Source organism: Lycorma delicatula, chromosome 4, assembly GCF_047948215.1.
Source record: "Lycorma delicatula isolate Av1 chromosome 4, ASM4794821v1, whole genome shotgun sequence".
Lineage (NCBI taxonomy): Eukaryota > Metazoa > Arthropoda > Insecta > Hemiptera > Fulgoridae > Lycorma > Lycorma delicatula.
Genome location: NC_134458.1, coordinates 97,719,414 through 97,741,491, shown reverse-complemented (window position 1 = coordinate 97,741,491; position 22,078 = coordinate 97,719,414). Strand labels below are relative to the sequence as shown.

The 22,078-nt window shown below is 30.0% G+C and overlaps 1 protein-coding gene across 10 annotated transcripts in view; it reads left to right on the top strand.

The window, feature by feature from the left end:
- LOC142323672 (uncharacterized) overlaps positions 1-22,078 on the top strand; it is a 37,847-nt gene that overhangs the window by 4,112 nt on the left and 11,657 nt on the right. For 4 of the 10 annotated variants that reach the window (XM_075363750.1, XM_075363747.1, XM_075363749.1 and 1 more), the window contains exons 2-4: positions 1,028-1,234; positions 6,818-6,998; positions 17,912-17,985. In XM_075363750.1, coding sequence (XP_075219865.1) covers positions 1,028-1,234; positions 6,818-6,998; positions 17,912-17,957 — 434 coding nt within the window. In that variant the 3' untranslated portion in view covers positions 17,958-17,985. Of the gene's footprint in view, positions 1-1,027; positions 1,235-6,817; positions 6,999-12,746; positions 12,826-17,911; positions 17,986-22,078 lie in introns of those variants that run through there. The other 6 variants (XR_012756149.1, XR_012756150.1, XR_012756151.1 and 3 more) reach the window with 4 other exon arrangements.

Genomic DNA, 22,078 nt, shown 5'->3' with positions numbered 1-22,078 from the left:
AATGTTATACACTATGTTTTTCTCAACAGAACAAAATAATTTATCAAAAGGGATAGAACCACATAAATTCAATTGTTTTGCAGTATTATGAGTATAGTTCATCAATATAGCACCCTTTTATTAATTAAAGAATCAGTGTATAAAATAATTAATTTTTATATATTTGATGAAGTTGAATGCTAATATTTATTGTTCTGTTTCTTATAGTTGTTAAATATATAAATATTTTATAGATGTATTGTGAGCTTTTTTTTACATATAAAATAATATAAATAAGGAATAAAAGCTACTTTCAGGTAGTGGTAGACAGCCTAATTCTTTCCTTTTTTGTTGCTTTAATTGATGTTTTACTATGTAATTAGTACAAACCACACTTTTTTTACACTTTTCATTCATTCTAGGAGATAAAGCTAACAAATCTTAACATGTAGTACACAACTTTAAAATATATACCACACCAGTTATAAACAAAGAAGTCAAACACAATTATATTTTTATACTTTCAATGTAATATTGTATAAGAGATTTCTATAGTATTTTCACCCTTAACAACTGAAACAGTTGAAAGAGTGAGTAATGGCTTTTACAGAATTGCAATCCATATCAAAATGACACCACTTCTAAATTCACACACAATGTGTTTGATTATAAAAATATTGCTCTTCACATCCTTCAGAACTTATTTGTCATTAGTAAAAACAAATCCATGCTATCAGTAAATTCATTTAGACTGGATTTACAAATTTTGGGATAACTTAGAGAAAAGACCCAAACAAGCCCACAACTTTATTCTTATTTATTGAATGTATGTAGCAAAATCTGCATAAGAACAAGGATATGTTCATAGGTATTCTTTCTGCTACAAATTGGGCACAGGAGATGTTGCTAGTAATTTAATTTACATTTTACACATATTTTATGTAAAAAGCTTTTATTTTTAATTAGATGGTGTACCATTTACTGATAAAAACCAAATAAAAGATCACTTACACGTCTATTTATGTTCTCTCTTTATTTTTTTTTACAGGAGTTTCATGTAAAATTGGAGTACCCTTTGAGTGTGGTAAAAATGAAACATGTAAAGAAGCTATTAGCCAACCAGGACTTGGATTTTGTGATTGTTTGCGACATTTTGTTAGAACAGATGGTACATGTATTCTTTCACATTCAACTGCTGCTACTACTCCTACAGTCGGCCCTGATAGTAACCAGAATTCAAATGTTAGAACAAATGGTATGAGGCAATTATTTTTTTTTATTCATAATTGTTTAATGTGAGCTGATTTTTAGAATCCTTTTTTTATTATTATTTTTCTACTTAACCGTGCATAAAGAAACATTTGATTAATTTATCTGATATTTATCAATTCATTCATTCATTCACTGTTTTGAACATGATCCATTTATAATTTTCACCACTGTATTTAAAGAATGGCTATTTAACATTTCTCTTTTATCCAGAATGAATTTGGATAGTACTCGGCTAAACATCACATCGATTCTGTTAATATATTTTCTGCTTCTAATATCCAATTCTTATTAAAATCATTCGGAGTTCAGATCCTGATCTAATTTACAGTAATCTGAACTCATCAATTTTTTTTTTCTTTCTCTAAATATAATCAAATAGATTTTCCTCTGTATGAAAATAATGAATATAAGACATTGTTTTACAACAATACATTTAATTTGTTATTTCACATTTCTTATTGCTGTGATAAGTGTAAAGCTCCTGAGGTACATCGGTTTGCTAGGTATCTCTCTCGCCACCACCCCATTTGGTCGCCCCAAAGCATAAGACCGAATGTCTTTACCACAAACGGCAACTGAGTCTTGAACAATTTAGTAACCAGTATCCTAACATAGCTCCTAGAGCTTACCTAACAGCATGAGTAGACTAAGCATGGTGCCATACACCACCGGCTTACGTGTCCCAACCGCTCACTTGTCATATATTTGCTAAAATGGGTAGACACACCCCGTCAACTACTAAAAATAATATGACATCCAAAAATAAAATTTATTTCGTCTAGGCAACAATTCGCTGCCACCCCTAGGTCGCTGAATGGCAGCAAGTACCTGTCCACTATTTTATAACACTTGGAGCCATAATAATTGGCTGGTGGTCAGCCATACTCAGGGTTAGCTTCCCATGGCAATGTGGTAAGAGTGTTTCCCTTAGTAAACTACTGATGCAGTTGAACAAAGAAACCGCATCTAGGAACTCACACATGGTCTGACAATGCGGCTCTCGCCGCTTGTGAGTGGCCAATTTTTCTCTTGACCTCTAAGTTCTAGATTTGCCTGGTCTCTGGCCCCCCTCCAAGAGCAGGGCAATCAAACAGGTGTTCATTTGACTGGACCTACCCGCAGACGCATAGCTCATCAGCTGCCAGGCAGAACTGAAACAGATATTGGTTTAAGTTAACGTGGCTGGTGAGCACCTGGGCACCCATTGCCTGTAAAAACAAGCTCGAGGCATACCAACCCCCCCAGATCCTGTATAAACTTATACAAGGAATCTTCCCTTAGTGGTGGTGTCCCATTCCAGCTGCTATGTTTCCATCACGAGGCTCTGTAGCCTCTTCCACAGGTGGGAGATGGACAACTGAACAAAATTTAGATCCGATGCATTGTGATCACCACTTCGCTCCAGTAGTGGCCTGGCTCGAAACCGCATCCCAAATACCTCGATCTCTTCGCATTCTCCACATGGCTGCCTGAACTTTCACCACCAAATCGATTAGGAGAGTCTTTCCCAATACGGTGGTAACCTCGCAGGAGGTTGTTCTAAAAACTCCAGTGCATACAATTAAGGCTCTGTGCTGGGTACTCCTTAAATTTTGAAGAAGTGCTCTACTCATATCCAACCTATGCGCCCAAATGGGTGTCGATTAAGAGATCAAGCTTTTGAAGACACCTCGGTACACCATGTACATTTCACGACCTGATAACCCATAGTCTTTCCAAGCAATCCTCCTAAGTTGTGCATCACTGAGATGGTGTCCACTGCTGCTTGCCTAATGTGGTTGTTAAATAGCAACTTTTCATCAAACAAAACAAACTGTAACTCGACTGATTACACAGCCTTTGTATTTAATATGGGGGTTATGACTCTATGATAATTTGTCTGCACCCTTGAGAAGGATAAACTTTATCTTGGGCACAGGAAATCTTTAAATTTTGCATGTCCATCCAGCCCTGTGCGGTTGATAAGGCCGCCTGCGGCTGGGTCTTCTAGCTGTGGTCATGAATTACCATGAACTAAAAGGAGACAGTCATCGGCAAAAGCCTGGGCCAGACTAGAAATGTCAATCCCTGAAATCCGTCGAATACCAGGTTCCACAGCAGGGAACCGAGAACTGAACCGTGCAGGCTTCCCCTGATAATAGATTTTTTCACAACTAGGTGCGCATCCTTACTCAAAGCTGTACGGTTAGACAAATAGTCATGTACCATGGCCTAAGGTACCCTGAGAACAGCCTGCCAAGCAGCTCTCTTATGACAGGCAGCAGATGGTAGAAAATATCTGGGTCAAGTTGGTCAGTTCCTGGTGTCTTTCTCAGTGCCATTCAGGAAGCCACTCGGTCTATATCTACGGGATCACAGCCCGCGCGCCAGGGAATGGTGTCTCACCTGCCCCGACACCAACCTCTGCATTACCTTCTGGAGCTTTTGGAAACAGAGTATCAAGGTATGCCACCACAGATGTTAAAGTATGATCATGACCACCAAACCCACATCGAACACTGGACAGCACGTGCAATGGCTTTGGCCAGTAACATGATTTTGTGAGCTGCCAGGGGTTGCGCTGCAACTCGCGCATGAAGTCTTGCCATAACTTGAGTCTGGGTTCCTTGACGGCATGAATGTACTCATTATGGGCACACCGGTAGATCCGCAGACACTCAGTGCACACATCAATGATAATCCCTGGTTGGGGGTGACGCTAGTATCTTCTTCTAGCAGACCTAACTCTTGTGCGTAGCATGGTAAGGTTAGTAGACCATCACTTTTTCCTGGGTTTCCGCCTGCGTTTAACAGACAACTTCCCAGAAGCAGCGGTCATGACAGCTCCAGGTACTCTCTGATCAGTGGACTGGCCATTATCTAAGGGTCCGTCCATTGGCCAAGGCTGCCATAGGACCCTATTGCAGCCAGTCTTGATGGCTTGGCCATGTTGTTCACCCTTCAATTCCATCTCCCTGTGCCCCATGCACCATTCCAAGCTTCTGAGGTACAAGAAACATCAGTTAAAGGTACCTTATGTGAGTGAGAGTAATGGTTTTTACTGAAAGCCATCTCCTTTAGTGAAGATAGGGCAGTATTACCTGCATTTCAGTTAGCTTGTCATATTGATATACATGATATTGAAGAAGAAAATGGGAAACCACTTCTCTAGTAGTATAATTAAATATGTTAACTTATCCTTTTATTTATTAATGTGCCGTCTTAGTTGAAAAAAAGACTAGTCAGTTCATTTATTGTTAAAGAATAACAGTGTACACCAATAGCAAACCACATAACAGAACTGTTTTCATATAACTCAACTAAATTCTTCAGCTTATAACAAATAGCATTATTATGCTACTTTTACTTTTATTAATAAATTAACAAGCTGTCAAAAAAATCTTTCCACCAATTTATTAAAAATACAATTAAAAGATTTTCTTTTATAGAAACAGTGTTACTTTTTCAGTGAATTTTTAAGAAATACTGATTAAAAATTTTTTTTAAATCTGAATTTTTGCATCGATTTAACATGTACATAAATATGTCTTCAAAATATTTTTTACTAATGCTTTCTAAATTGTCATCAAACTCATATTAAATGATTAAACTAAACTCCGCCATATTTGGCTTTCTTGCTATCCGGCTCGGCCAGCTGCCTATTTGGCCAGATAGTCACTTACTGTACTTTCTTTGGTAATCCTGTCGTGGGATGTTGTACTTTAGGGTGGTTGTATTGTTTTTGGAAGTGATTGTGCCTTGGATTTTATACAGCCACTTGCCACTTCTCAAATTACATTATGTTCATGGCCTTGACATGTAATATTCCTTTTATACTCGCACACCATCCAACAGCTGCTTTCTTCTTATCTGATTGTTCTTCATCCACATTTCTTATTCCTTTAGATCTCATTTCTCCAAAATGTTTTTTTAATTTTTTTTCTAAACTGAATTAAAACTTTTCTTTTATGCATCACTACATTTCTCTCTTAACCAACCTTTTATTCCTATACATTGTTTATTTTGCTTTTGTATCATTATCTTTCAATCTGTACTACTTGTTAGGCAAGCAACATTCCTATTTAAGATCTACAATTTCAAGTTTATCACCATTTTCAATAGTTCATTATTCCCAATCTCCCTGCACAATCATCAGTTAAAAAAACTTACTAAATATTCATTAAAATATAATTATAGTATAAAGTTCCAAAAGCAGTTTCTCGATTTGTGGAGCTAGTATATGTTTTGTAGGATGTAAATGTTACATCTAATGAATGTTTATTTTTTGTGTCAATGTCTCAATTTAAACATTCTCATTTATATTCTCAACCAACATGACAGATGTAACCAAACATTGCATAATTGCAGTAACAGTTTAATAAGTTAATTGTTATTTTAAGTATCTTTAATTAATCACAATTGATGGTGTATGATTACTGTACTAAAGTAAATGTACAGTCTTGCTAAACTATTTATTATTTTTACAATTATATTTTAACGTGTAATTATATATGGGTTACAATTCAGAAGATTAAAAGTATTGATTCTTAATTAAAAGGTAATTTTACTAGTTCTGTAGAAAATAAGTAAATAATCTTTTAGCTAAAAAAAACAGAATGATGCAATGTCGTTCTACATTAACTGCAGAAAGATTAATATTTATGTATATTTAATAAACAGGCTACTACTAGCATTATCAATTTATTACTGTAAACAAACCATAGATAATCATTTTTTCCTTTTAATAAATGTAATTAAATATTCAGTAATATTGTTGGTAAATTAGTTTAAATGTTTGGAAAAATTTGTTGCAATATATTTTTTTTTTTACGATAAATCAATAAAAGTTCAGGAATAATCAATTTAGACCAAGATATTGATGAGGTGGTATTGTTAGAAAACTGCATGAAAATTGGATGAACCATTCATAACTACAAAAATTTATGGTTGCACTTGCTCTACTCTTTTGTACTTAAAAAATATATATTGTGCATAAAAAGGAGATGGAACATATGAGTATTGTTGAACATAACACACACTTCTCCTAAGTGTTTTAGAATTACCAAAAGGTGGTGGAAATACCTCCTCACAGAAACTGGTTAACCACTGCAAGGTTCATAATTAACATACATTTACCAGTTTCTGAGGCAAAATTTTATTACCCACTTATTAACAAAATTTTGATTAATAGTTTCATCATCGTAAATTGGTTTTAGACAATAATAGATTTTACTAAAATTCACCTTTTCTGCTGTTGAAAATTTCAATCATGTCTGCTGTTTTAGACATGCTGACATAGCAGGCATGAAAGACTCCATAACAGTGGCAACCAACAGAATATGAGAGGGCATGAGTGAGTTCAGTGAGTTTTGGAATGTTAGTAGGAGAATGAAACTACTAGATAGTAGCACTTGTCATTTCATTCAACATATTGCTCTCCCATTATGTTCCTGTGTCCATTACATCTCAACCCGCTCCTGAAATGTGTAATGCACACTTCTCATTTTCCAGTAATGTAGTTGTGCATGTTAAAAAAAATTATGTTAGTTTATAGTTTCTTTTATATTAATTTTTCTTTATGTTACAGATTTTACTGTAGCTCTTTGGCTAATCGTGCCTTGTATTATTGTTGCTTTTGTGGGTGGCCTAGTGTATATTGGTCAACGCTATATGTGGATGGAGCGATTGTATCGGTTAAGGGTTCGACATTATGATACAGTCCTCGTAAACAATCAAGGTGATGATGATGATGATGATCCACCCATTGCGTGAGATACTTTATTAATAAATATGTATATTTATTGTTATTTGATTTGCAGAATTATAAGTTATAATAATGATGATGGTTATTGTAAACCTATGTATTCATTACGATTTGTAAATTATTTGTTTATGCTTCATTGTCATTCAGGATGCACAAATGCATTCTATTATTAATGTAATTTGTGTAAGTTATTACATTATAATTATAGATACAAATGAAACCAAAGGAAAAAACTGACTGATATTTGAATATTTTCTATTTAGGAAATTTTTTTATGTATTTATGTAAATGCAATGTTTGTGTATTTTTGTATTATAGTGTTGTGATATTTGTTGATAAGATTTATGTTATAAAATGTTATTACTTGTTAACATGCGTATCTATTATTTCTTTAAGAATGTTACTGTTATGCATGTTGTTAAAAGTATTGAGTGATGATATATCGTTAGTGCAGTGCTTTGTTATGTATTTGTTATTATAATTCTATTATTTATATTATAATTTATTTTATATATATATATATATAAAATAATTCCACGATTGATTTTACACTGTTTGTTTGTATGTAGTTAAAACAATCCAAAATAATTATTTCTATGTTTATTTTTTATTCTAACAAGTGTGTAATGTGATCTTAGAATATTTTTTAATCGCATGACACTTCAGTTGTATTATGTTACCAAATATAAGTTATGTATAAATTTCTCAGTTAATACTGTATGTTTCCTATAATATATAGTGTTTAGAATAAAGTAACGTGCCCTTTGTATTTGTATGATTTCTTGCATACTATGTTTTTTCTTTTACAATCATTATGTTGTTTGGAAGACAGTAATGTGACCTTTGTATTTATGTGATTTGTGTCGTTTATTAACTTAATAACTTAACAGACCAGCATTGTTTGATAATATTTTATTGTTTTTCACAATGTGTTAGTATTAAAATAGAACTGATAATTTTAATATATTCTGATTTCATGTGTAAGAATATTTTTCAGTAAAAGTATTATTCAGATCAGGTTCACAAAGATGTAAAGCTTTTTTTTTAAAAAAATTTAATTTATTGTAAAAAGTCCTTTGACTCTGAAATTTGTCATTTCTGGGATTATGTGTTTCATACCTTTTAATAAAAATTTTAAAAGATGACATCATGTTATAAGTTGTTCTTTCTCTTAAACATCTTTATATCATTTTTTGTATTGTCCAATCCATTAACATATTTATATCAATTTTATAACCTGTTTTTCTTCAGTAAATATTTTGTGATTGAGTTATTGACTTGACAAAAATCACAATTTTAAAAATAATTAATAAATGTTAAAGGATCCATACATAGTGTTCCAACGCATTCACTGAACATTGTATAAGATGCATTTATAACAGATTGCTATAAAACAATAAGAGCATTATTATGTGCTCTTGGAGCAGATGGAGCAGTAGTCTTTCTTCCCATTTCACTTGTCCTGTTAGAATTTTGAAACAGATGAACCATAGACAGCTGAGAGAGCTTAATGGTACCTATTTTTGTACTAAGAAATGTTTTAAAGCTGTGCTATGTGGAATGTTTTTTTTAAAATTAGTAACAAAATGCTAAACACAAATAAAAATAAATAGTTTAAAAAAATGTATGTAATTATTATAAATTAAGATTAATGTTTCCCCCAATGGTTTTTATTTATTTCATTTTTGTTATTATAAGCTGATTTTATTATGTTTAATAATGTACAATCAGATGCTGTCCGCTAGTAATTTTTAATTACTTACTGACATTCCTGAAAATTGTTGAAACAGTTTATCACCATTGTATTAAGGTAAGTCGCCAGTTTATTTGGTTCTTTGTAGAAGTTCATTTTTCTCCTTATCTGTGCATCTTATTATTAAGTATATAGCATTTACTAACATCACCATGATTTTGTCAGCCTGCATATCATTAGGTTATCAGAAAATCTTATCTTTAAGAAAATGAGCAGTTATATTTTACTTGTCGGTTGTATTCCTGAAGGTCACATGTAAATAAAGGCATTTAATATTTATCCTAAATTAAATATTTATAACAGGACAACAAAATGTTAGCTTATGTTCCTAACTAGAATAGGCTGTATAACTATAAACTTACGTACTGAGATTATTATAGTTTTTTATGGTTATTAACCAATAATTAATGAATTCCAGGAAAATTTGGAATTATTAAATTAAATGTCTGTGATCCTTGGGAGCAGTTATGGATTTAGGCATTAGCATTTTATTTGTGCTTCAAGATTTTTAGGCTTAAGGATGTTACTTCCTGATGTGTTATAAGTATTTTTGAACAACAAAGTTATAAAATTATCAGATCAGTGCCTTACCCAGAATCATATTTATCCTGTATACAATATGATAATTGCATTTAACAAAAAGCTGAATTAATATTTTATAGTTTATCTCTGATGATTAACTTCTTTTTAAGTTTTTATAAAATAGTTTTACTAATAATTTCCTTTTTTTCATAAATAATTACATTTTTAAATATACTTTAGATAACTTTTTTTTATTAATGTTGAAAATTTTGCGTAATTTTTTTTTTATCAAAATATTTCTTAACAAATTATATCAGCATCAATTATTCTCTCTTTTAACAATCAAACTTCTGTTTTTGGTCTAGATTATTCTTCAGTTTAAGTACATATCAAGGAAATATAATTAAAATGATAATTTGTTTCTTTTTGTTGTGGTTAAAACTTCTTCTAACAGGCTTGTTCGTTAGTCTCATTCTGTAACTAATTAAACAGATTATTTATACCTGTTAGTCCTGGAAAGAATATCCATCAATGAAACCTAATAGTAATAAACCTTTATTGCTTAGGAATCCAAATTCATGGAATTTGTTTCTTTTAAAGTTGAGAGAGTATCCAGATACTTTCTCAAAACTTGTCTGAAAATTTCTGTTTTCAGTCAATACATCATTTTTCTTTCCTTTTCTGATATCTTATATATTAGAATTATCACTAGTAAAAACCAGCTTTACTGATATCATTGGCCTATGCAAAATGACCTTTTATATTACAGATTATTTTCAATCCGATGTAGTTTCTTGCTGATTATAAAGCATCATTTATTGCAAAGAACATCCAATCTGTTATTGTGATTGATGCTGTTGTTTTTCAAATCTACATATTACATAACAGGTCATACCTTGGGTTCTGGGTGAGACCATAAACTGCATCCCTCGGTTAATAGCATCCTGGACTGGAAAGGCTATGAAGTAAGATTAAAATGTCATTGTTAACCATATTTAATAAAACAGTTCCTGTTAATCACTGAAGTTAAAAAAGTTGAAAAGTAACTTGGTGCATTTTTGGCATAAGAATTTATGTATTTGTTCGTCCAGGTAACTAGGAATATTTTGTCTCAGTAAAAATTTATAATTGAAAAAAAATTTTAATTTAACAAATTTTTTATTTAAATGCTCTTGTCATGTGTATTTATACGAAGAAGAATTTTGAACAAAAGCCTTAGTTTTTGTATTAAATGTTTTATGCTTTGAATACATACTTCTTTTGAGAATTTACATATAAGTTAACATCGCACAGATATTTTATCGTTACTAACTTGTTGTATGTTAGATTAAGTCACTTTGATTTTTTGTTTTGTAATATCTACATAAGCACTTAGTTTATGAATGGGTATTATAGAATAATGATGAAAGAATGCTTGCAACAGTTCAGTTTGCATATAAGTTGACATTACCAACCAAGGTAATTGTATTAGAAATAAACATACTTGACCAAGGACATTACTATATAAAAATTGTACTTTTGTAATTCAGGTACATATTACAACTTGCATGTTTCTTGAAAAAAAAGTTTTAACATGATCTCTATGTACTTGTTTGTATGTTGTACTATGTGTTTATTTTAATCTAAGTACAGTGATATTTTTTTATTGTTTATTAACGCTTTTAATGTCTCGGCTTGTTTGTGGGTTTTTGTTGTGTATTCCTACTACTCTCCTCTGCCATAAATACTGAAGGATTTAAAAAGGTATTTATGTTTGTATCTCGCAGATCACTATATAGAAAAAAAAGGAAAATAAACTTGAAAAGCACAAAAATATATTTTTTTTTAATGATTTTTTGGTCACAAAATAATGAGATAAATATAAAAAGTTTAAAAAATAATAATAAAGAAAAAGAACAATTACTATGTAAATTTTATTTAAAAAAAACATTTTTGCATGAATATAAGAAAACAATCCTGTTATAGTTGACACTCATAATAAAGTCACATATGTATATAAAACTAAAAACAAAAAATATATAGTTCAGCAGTTCCCAATTAAATTATCTCAGCACCATAGATCACTTCATTTAAAAAAGCTAAGCCATCGATTCCATCTTTTTTAAAGTTGTTTCAGTGTAGAAATTAATATACAACATTGTTTGTGAAAAAATAGAAGCAAGCTAAATCATACAAATTTATTTGTATAATTTACAAAATACTTATGAGGTAACAGTTTATTTATGCTTAATGGTTTCACACATCTTACCGCAGTTGATTATAAATATATTGGAAGAAGACATGCCTGTTTTAATTTCCAGTACTGCCTTCCACATTTAGTTCAATATTTGCTAGTTTTAATCTTAAATCAGGACCAGCATCAAGGTAAATTCTCTGTACTTGTTCCTCAAGCAACAACACATTGAAAATGTTTATACACAAAGATAAAAGGGGGAAAGTGGGAGATTGTAATTCAGAACCTTTTCACCTAGTTTCTTGTAAAAAAAATGTTTCACGTAATTGATCCAGAATACATGCTTTAAAAAAATATTTTAATGAGCCATCATAAGTCGTATCATCAAGCTCATATTGGTTCTCAAAAGAATTTTTAATTGTATCTCATTATATTCAAATGAATTTTATCTATGAATCTTCAGTATTTGATACAGGGAAGTAATTTATGAAAATACTTGCTACATCACACTTGTTCAGACACGTGTGATGACATGTTTAATCTCCGTTAGTAATTCTTTGTTATTACCCTCCAAAAATTACTCCTTTGTCAGGATAGTATGAAAACTACTTTTAAAGTGGCTTGCCCATGGCCTGAATTTTGTAATAGTTTCCTCAGCCTTATTTTCAATTTAAAAAATACTCGCATTACAACTGGGAAGGCTTGTATTGAAATATACAAAAATATCTGCTAAGTAGTCTAGCTGATACAACCAAGTAGTTGATCATTTGGCCACTAGGCAATTTAAAATTTCTTATAAATAGCCATACTTCATCACATAATTCAAAGAATCCATTCAGTATTTTTCCTCTTGATACATATGCAAAAAAGTTACATAATATTTTGCCCTCCTTTTTCTTCACATCATTTTGAGAAGACACAGGAAATCAGGAGGTTGAGGAGTTATCTTAAGTTAACAAACATGTTTTATAATTTACTTGGCATCTTCTTTGCAACTAAAATTTCTTAGTGAATAAAGCAATGGTTCCATTTCATATTAGGTGCCACAGTTTCTTATGTTTGTGCCCAACATTTTTCCCATGAAATAAAATTTTGAAAAACTCAATTGATTTACTTTTATTACTGGAATACTTTTTCTCTGACTGTTACCTAAGACTAGAAGGCTTCATTGATGCGTTAGTTATTACTTCACTACATAAAACACAATTAGGCTCTGGCTCAAAAAGAGATCCTTTAGCTTGAGTAAATCTATACTGAAGATAATAGTGTATTTCTGCCATTTATGTTTTCTTTATATACTTTAGGAGTAAAATGAGGTGTACTGATACTAGGCCTAGCACTGCAGTCAGAATCAGCACTATCAGATGAAGCCATTTGAGAATTTTTGCTTCCTGCTGTGAGTAATTTCTACTACCTTTTACAGTTTCTAACTATGCTTTTATTTTTAGAATTAATTATAACAGCACCTACAATTTTATTTTTTCCTAGCACTGTAGTCTGTCATGGACCTTGAACTCTTTCACAATGTGTCTGCAATTCTCTTTTCACTTTACCAACTTTCTTCAGTTCTCTTTTTCTGCATTGCTTTAATTGTCAACCAGCTCATCCTTGGACTTCCACTTTTTGTTTTACTTGTCTTTCCAGTCAAGTTCGGCTTCTGAAGTCTGTAGATTTCCAACAGAAGCCAACCAGGAAACAAACCAGGTGATTTTCATGGACCTAAAAAACTTAATAATATTTTGGTTTTAGAGTATATTTTCTATTTCATCATTAAACCGTATACTCCAGATTTCTCCTTCATTGATTGAGACATATATTATCCTCATTATTCTCTTAAAAATGCTTACAGGCATGGTTAATGTCACCTTGTTAAATCTGCACTTCCGTCTATATTTTTTGTAATTACTATATTGTCACGGCTGCTTCATTTTCTCTTTCTCTAACACCACTTAAAATTGAAATGTTTGTCTAAAATTATTCCCCAATAAACTATTGGTATAGTACTGTACACTTTACACTTTTGAGTAAAAACAATGAAATTAAATTTTGGGAATGACTAACACAGATATCATTGCCATCATTGTAATAAGTAGTTTATTGCCTCTCCATTCACCAGAAACAAAAAGGATAATTTAGCAAATGTAAAGAATTTTGATAACTGTGATTTAGATAAGAAAGTTTTTTTTGTTTTATTATTGCCTCAGTCATCCTCAAGTCAAGAATTCCAGAATATTTTATTTAGCCTTTAATATTATTCTATTTATGTTGTAAAAGAAACTTCCAGTATATTACACACATCATTAAATAAGTGTCCTTTGCACGAGAAAAAACCTTAAACATTGTTTATCTTGTAATTGTGAAAGTTAACATAATATAATGGCTTTTAATTATTCTTAGTATCAATTTTCATACACTTTTTATTTTGTATTATATCAATAATAGAAATACACAAAATACTTATGTGTGGAACTGGTGAATTTTCAAATTTGGTATAGAAAGCTTTTTCTTTTTTTTTGTAGGATAATTATTTATTGGGCTGCATAATTTATATATGTTCAAAATCAAATAAAATTATTTGTGCTAGTGCATGATAGAGAAAATAAATTTAGTCTAAAAAATAATCACATTATTTAGATATCTCATTACTTTTTTGTTGAGATAATTAATGATTGGTTGATTGCATGTTTGTTATTCATCCATCCACAGCTACTGAAAATGAAGTTATAAAGTATGCTTGAATCATTGATAAACATTTGGTTTTCTGTGTACCTTGAAAGTTAAGATTTTTGTTTTTGTCAAAAACAATTTAAAAGTTTATCCTTGAATCAGGGTAATCAGTAATGTTTACGAAAAGACTAGGGAAAAATGTGAAATTTTATTGCGAACATGACTAACCCTACAAGTTTTAAAGATTAAGAATTTTACGCTGTATATAATTAAATATTTCTACTTTCTTACAAATTAAAGTCACTGGATATAATGTATCCATAAATACTAGCAAAGTCATTTGAAGCAGAACACAACCGCCAAACACAGTACTCCTGAAATATATAATCTAAACTGTTTTTTCTTCACAATTTTCTATATTAGATGAACAAAATACAGGATCAAACAATGATAAAAATAAAAATCAGTTCAAATATTCTGTACATACACAAAGATTACTAACACCCTAAGTATTACTAATCATATCAACATTCAGTAACAATTTATCTAATGAACAGACAAGTTAAAATCTTGTACACTTTACAACCTTATCCTAAATACATGCATTCTTAACTGACAGTAATAACTAGCAATAACATTAGCTGAGAGTGTATTAAAAAAACATCTCTGACGTCATTAAAATAACCAAATGAATGACTGAAATCATGACAAAATCATGACCTGTTAAAAAAACATTATTTTTAAGTAAATTTATTTCAGTTTTTTTATTAAAAATTGAATACAGTACCTACTTAGTTCATTATCTACTGATTTTTTTCCAGTAAAACATTAAGAAAAATTCATATTAATTAAAAATTATAAATTAATCTTTTAGAGCTGTTTTACATTTTGCGTAGCTGTAGCTGTCCATTTGCTCAACTATAAAACTTTTCAGCTTTTATAAAAAAATTTAATTAAAATCTCTCATTTCATTTTTTTTTAATGCACTTATTGTGGAAACCGCTTGTACAAATACCACTTCACAAGTTTAAGCCACTTCTAATGCTTATTCCAATTGATCAAATGGATCACATAAAAAAACAATTACTATAGTATATACATTAGATACACTGCCTCCATTAAACGTTTTCCCTCATATATATTTTTTTAACAAGGTTGTACATTTTCCCATTTAACACCTTCCCCTCCTATATATACCTCTTAATAGAACTTGAAAGTCAACTTGTATAAGTCATTAGAATTAAAAGGATTTTAATTTATCACTTTATTAATTAAGTATGCTAATTTGCCCCTGTTTTAATTATAAAATTTTAACACCTTTTCTTTTAGAGTTTATAATTTTTTTTTTTAATGTATATTAATTTGTTGTTAATGTGGATATTGTGATTTTTAGTAATTTTTTTTTAAATCTCATATTAGCTTTACTCTTGCTTAACTACATTACTACATTTCGTAGTTGCTTATAGGATGTGCATAGCATAATTGGTTGTAAAAGAAATTTTTTAATTATTACAATTTCACTTCAATGGATGTAGTTTGGTTCTGTAGTGTAATTAATTTTATGTGGTTTAAGTTGTTATAATTATACTACACATTATGTTACATATGTTAAGTTATATCAGTTCTATCATCGTACGCTTTTTTTGTGGTTTCAAATAATATATCAAAAACATATTTTTTTAATTTGCTGTATGATGTTATTGAAATTTTAAAGATTTTTATCATTTTAAAGAGGATCAATTTCTGTGAGCTACATGCTCCTGAAACATAATCAGTTCTGAAGTTAATGGAAAAAAGTAATAAAGATATTTAAATTTTGTTTTACTGATTATCAGAACCATCTGGAAGATGTAGAGGCTTCCAGGTATTTATTCTAGTTTAATTTTTCCCTTATTTACCTGTATTTCCATTTTGTTTCTTCTCAAAAGATTTTTGCTTATGTAAAATTGATTTTAAATGACTAATCAGGCACTGTTCTGTGCTTGATTTTTTTTCTATTTTTTGTACAGTGTTCTTATAAATAAAAGTTTTTATTTACAAATATTTGCCTTAATATCTGTAAGCGGCATAGTTAACTAACTTCACTGAATGTTATAAAGTCTGTTTTCCAACTTGGATCAGATATTAACAACTTGATCAAACTTTAAAACTGAAACCTAGCTACTGGGCTACATATACATCCCTGGAAGTCTATAGGTTTTCCGGGTGTTTAAAGTAAATTTTAATATATTGTAGAATTTTTAGAGAAGTAAACTTTATCTTACCTGAGAAAGCCTGAATGAAATACTATTTGTTTTAATACACACTTATATTATGTTTTTTGTTATTTTAAATATAAGCAAAGTATGAAGTATTGTATCATAATATTAGAAAAAAGAAGTTTCTTTATGAATCTAATTTTATGCTTTACTGTCATCTGTTTCTCCAAAAGATTTTGTTTAAAACTGCTTGATATTATGATAAAATAGCCTTATAGAATCATACATATATCAGAAATATCAGTAACAGTAATATCAGAAATATAGTTTTAAACCTAAGAAATTGCAATCTAAATTAAAATAACCTCTCTCTCTTTTTTCCTGTTTAGCCTCTGGTAACTACCGTTTAGATAATTATTCAGAGGATGAATGAGGATGATATGTATGAGTGTAAATGAAGTGCAGTCTTGTACGTTCTCAGTTCGACCATTCCTAAGATGTGTGGTTAATTGAAACCCAACCACCAAAGAACACCGGTATCCACGATCTAGTATTCAAATCCGTGTAAAAATAACTGGCTTTACTAGGACTTGAATGCTGTAATTCTTGACTTTCCAAATCAGCTGTTTTGGGAAGACACGTTAACCACTAGACCAACCCGATGGGTTTAAATTAAAATAACCTGATCCTGAGAAACCTGACAACTGTATCTTAATATTTTCTTCTTAATTTCATTAAAATGTATCATATTGCTTTAGGAACTAACTGATTAGAACAAAATAAACTAATTAACAAACCTAAAGAAAAAACATGCCTAAAATTATAATAAAATTAAGCACACCGTGAGCTATACTTGGGTTTCAGACATTTTTGCATATTTTACTTGTTCAGGTTAACTTTAAAAGAACATTTGTGTCCTGTCAAAAGTCATTAGTTCTTAATAGAAGCATGCTAAAACGTACTGGTTCCATTCTTAGTGAAATCTGACAAAAACCACAGTATTTTATCTGTTAATTTGATGTGTAATCTTTCATTTTATATCCAAAATATATGTGTAATTTACACATGGTTCCAAATTTTAAATTACTAAAATTAGGTTCAGTAAATGGATTTAATCATCCATGATACAGTGTACATTCACTATGGGGGTTCATTTAACTCCATATTGCTCAGGCGTGCTGCCTAAGCAATATTTAGCTTGAAAATTGATAAAATCAACTGCTAGTAATTCACTTTATAGCTACTATATTATGAAGATAAAAAGTAAATCTAGATCTTATGAATAGAATTATTCTTGTTTGACACTATAAAATGTTGCAGTAAATATTTTTCTGATTTCATTGTATTTTGGTTATGAAAAAAAAAGACTTGCGAGTTACACAATTGTTTGTTCTTTTACATGCGAATAACTATTTTGTTATTTTTAATAACATTCAGTCATGCATATGTAGATACAAAAACTGAATGTACAATAGTACCCGTTTGTCAAAGAACATTCACTTCTGCTGTCAGCAATTTTTTATAATAGTTTAATTATAAAATTAAAGCATACGGTAAATAGAAAGTATACATATAAAATTAAAAAAATTTCAATTTTTCTGCAGGTGGGCAAACAAGAATTGTGTAATTATATTTCTTTTAAAGTTGTAAAGAGATAAATAAAACAGTGATAACATGGGTAAGTGTATTTTTATACCATTTTCATGAGTATTTATTATGTATATTAATATTTCTGTAACTATTTTTTCTTCTAATATGTAAGTAACTGCTGAACTGATTGTGTACCAAATAGTTTTATATACGTACTGTTTTTAATGATGTTTAATATACTTTGTAATCTATAAGTAATTATATCAGTTCTCAAGTTAAATATATTATTTAAGTTAAAAAAGGGTATTAAATTTTAATCCATTTATTGTGTTTGTATTATTTTTATTTAAGTCTACATGAAATGTTTAACTTCAGTATTTTTATGCAGTAATTTAATAAGTGAGAAGTTCTGATTTTTTTAGTGGTTAATGTTACAACTAAATAACCTTTTCATTGCGGTCCAAGTTCTTGGGATTTTTCAATTGGCAAAACCTTTTTCTTTATATTAATATTGATTGTTAATGAAAAATCAGTTGTATGAATTTTCATAATGGTGAAAAATTTTCAAATTATTGGGGCAATGAAATGTCTATCTCACAGATAGAAATGGTCTTCTAAAAATGTTAATTCTAGTCCATAATATAGTGATAACTTCAATTTATGAACCATTTCACTTATGACTGGAACCGATTTAAATAAACTGTCCTACTGGAAGTTTGAGTTAGTAAAACCATTCCTATTTATGACAACAAACTCTGCATGTATCATCTGTCTCCTGATATACCCAGGTATTGGCAGCAATAAGAAAAATAGAAATAACTAATTTATAAAATTTAATTATTAAATGAATAATATTTGGATGTACTAGGCTAAGCATTTTGTATGAGCTCTAAAACAGAATTAACAATATAGGCATATAAAATTATGCTAGAACTTGCCAAAATCATTTTAAAAAACCAGAAAAGTTTTACTCCTACTGCTTGCAATTTCTTCTATATAAATTTACAAAAGTAGCTGTTAAGTAACTTAATATTTTTTAGGTGATGTTTTCTGAAAAGAGTTCACCATTGACCGCATAACCTCCACTTGTTGTGTATAAGCACTGTTTAGGAAGTCAGCAAAAATTACCTGCATGTTTGACCATGTTGTCTGTAATTCATTTTTGCATTTCTGATTCCATTGTAGGCACACAACAAATTTGACATAATGCTTCTGGGTGCAATCCTTCATACTATTATAGGAAGCAAGATTTCTGCTAATCTATTTTCACTGGCAACAAGGAAACATTCCTTGTTTTTTCATACTGCGTCAAAAATCCACTATTGATACAACTGGGTCCAACACTGTACTTACAACATACAAATAATGACTGATCAATTTCCACTGAAAGTCTGGGACTATTGTTAGCATTTTGATAGTTAACGGTTTTGCAGTGCACACTGTCCTCAGGTAATTTTTTCCATCAGTTGTATTATGGTTAAACTTGAGCTCATGTTCACAAAACTTGATGAATTTCATCTGAAATGGCCAACAGTAAATAACAGCATATTTTCAAATGGAAATTTTGAACAATGTAATCAAGTACCCATACTTGCCAATGTTCTGTGTTCATAAACTTCTTTTTAAAACATCTCTAGCATGGAGACTTGCGTGGCATAAATTTCAAGGTCATGTCATGGCCTATTTGACAAGCACAGTATATAATATTATAGTTCTGAAGAACTGAAAATGCTCTCTTGATTTTTAGAAAATTTGTACACTTTAATAAAATATATAAATCAGCCGTAACAATTAATAAACACTAATAATAATAAATCATTCATATGTTTGACCTAAACCACAAATCTATAGCAACTGAGATTAAAATATTATAACAAAACAGGAAGAATGAGATAACTCATTTCCGGCCACATATTTGATAGCGTTAATTGTACACTAATATACTGCATGTTAACTGTAATGCCATATTATATTTATTACTTATTAATCATGTACAAGGTTATGTAGTTACCAGGGATACAATATAATTTAATAAAAATGTATATTAACTTCTTAAACACTAATTTTTTATGAATACATGTGGAAGGTTGTATCTAAAATTGCCTACGTAAGATATGAATTACTGGAAATTGCTGTCCTTAATAAACCCTTTAATCAGCATAATGTTGTGTAAATTTATTTTTCAGCTTACCCCATCAATGTTGTAGCATTATCGAAAAAAAATTTTTCATTTGTCAATATGTAGATAATTTTTATTTTTCTTATCACTGTATTCGGCAAAATCCTATATAAATTTTAAACACCATATTTTACTCCTGATATTTTAATGTAGACAAGTTCTACTATATTTAATTTTATTTTTATTATGATACAATATTTCCACACCACAGACTTGGGTAAGCTGTGTTCTGATTTGATAGTTGGATGATGATACTGTACTAATTTATAGATTTTTAAACATACTGAAGTACCAAACAAAAGTCATACGGATTTATAACTGCATAAACAGTATATTAATCTGACCCGTTTCAAGTTGGAAGTTTGTTGAAGACCACTATCACAGTCAAGTAGATTCTTTGATTAAGATTTTTTTATACTTTCTATTAACTTTTGCCTAATAATAATTTTTTTTGTTGGTTTTCTGATTATCAATATCTCCACTTTTCTATTATTACTTGCCCTCATTCTATATAGATTTGTTATAAGTTTTGTTGAAAATGAAAAATATTGAATATCTACTGCAAAACAGTTCCTTCAGTGATTCAAAGCACCTTTGTTGGCAGAATTGCTACCTCACTTGTAAAATGACCGCAATGAATCTGTTAATATATTTAAGATTTTATTACTGCTAGATGTTTTATTTAGCTCTTGACTGAGTTCAATTGTGATAATTATTTTTTAAGTGAATATGGTATTTTAATATAACTGAATTATTCTTATTGTTAACCTATTCTGCTTTATCACATTTTGTTTTGAAATACTCTCTAATGTGTTTATATATTATATGTAATAAATGTATATACTTTCAATACTTTAAAAAAAAGGCAAAATTTTATACTTTTGTATTAAACAGGATAGAATTGTTGGTCTGTGAATGTTGTTTATTGTATTGAATTTATTTTTTGGTTTATCATTGTTATTGTAGTATGTCAGCATCTTTTATATCACCCTGAATTGTTTTTAGCTACTTCTTAAGTGTTCACTTTTTGAATGGGTTCTATGTAGCACTAATAAATATTTTTAAGTATTTAAAACTTTTTTTTATTCATGCCTTGAGTTTATATTTTCTTTTAACTATAGAATAAAAAAATTTCAGTCTTTTAATGCAGCAGAGATCACTAATAATTCCAATAAAATCAGTGTTCATCAGCGGAGGCTTCAGCCACTGTGAAGATTTTGTTATAATACCTGATCAGTCTCCTTAAGATATTCAGCATTTGTTTGTTCCAGCCCAATACTTAATAAGGATTCAGTTATAAATAATAAAATTCAGAGAGCTTACATTTTTTCATTGAATTTTTAGAAGAAATTAAGGAATGTTATTTCTAATTGGCCACTTTAGTTATGAAATAATCTGGTTATAGTGTCTACCACCATTTTTTCTTCAGTAGTCACATATAGCAGTATTCCGTTTTTAACAGAAATATTGAAATGAGGCCGTTTGTTTTCTGGCTCAAGAAATATCGGTAGTTGTCTTTTTACAGGGACCAATCTAGTCTTCTGTTTACATATAAATAAACATTACTGCATTAGTTTGATTTGATGTACTTATTATATTATGCAGTAGTCACTGGTACTGTGATGCAGGAGGCCAGAAGTCTGTTTTGTGTATTTTAACACATAGTTTGCCTTGTTAACAAGTCCACACACACACACACTTCTCACATATAAATATTCCAATCAATTACAGTAGCTTTACTCATTTTCAATTGCTTTTCATGCTCAGTAATTGACATGAGATGTTCACTTGAATAGTATATAAATCCTATGACTGTAACAAACAGAATTCATTAATTCTAACCAGTTATGGATACAGATGTTAACTTTTATCTAACCCTTACATAAATTGCAGCACCATTTTATGTTTATCACCAAAATAGGTTCATGTTATGGCCCCTTTCCACATAATTTATTCATTGATAAAGTACCATTTTGTTGCAACAGCATGATGGTTTTTCGTT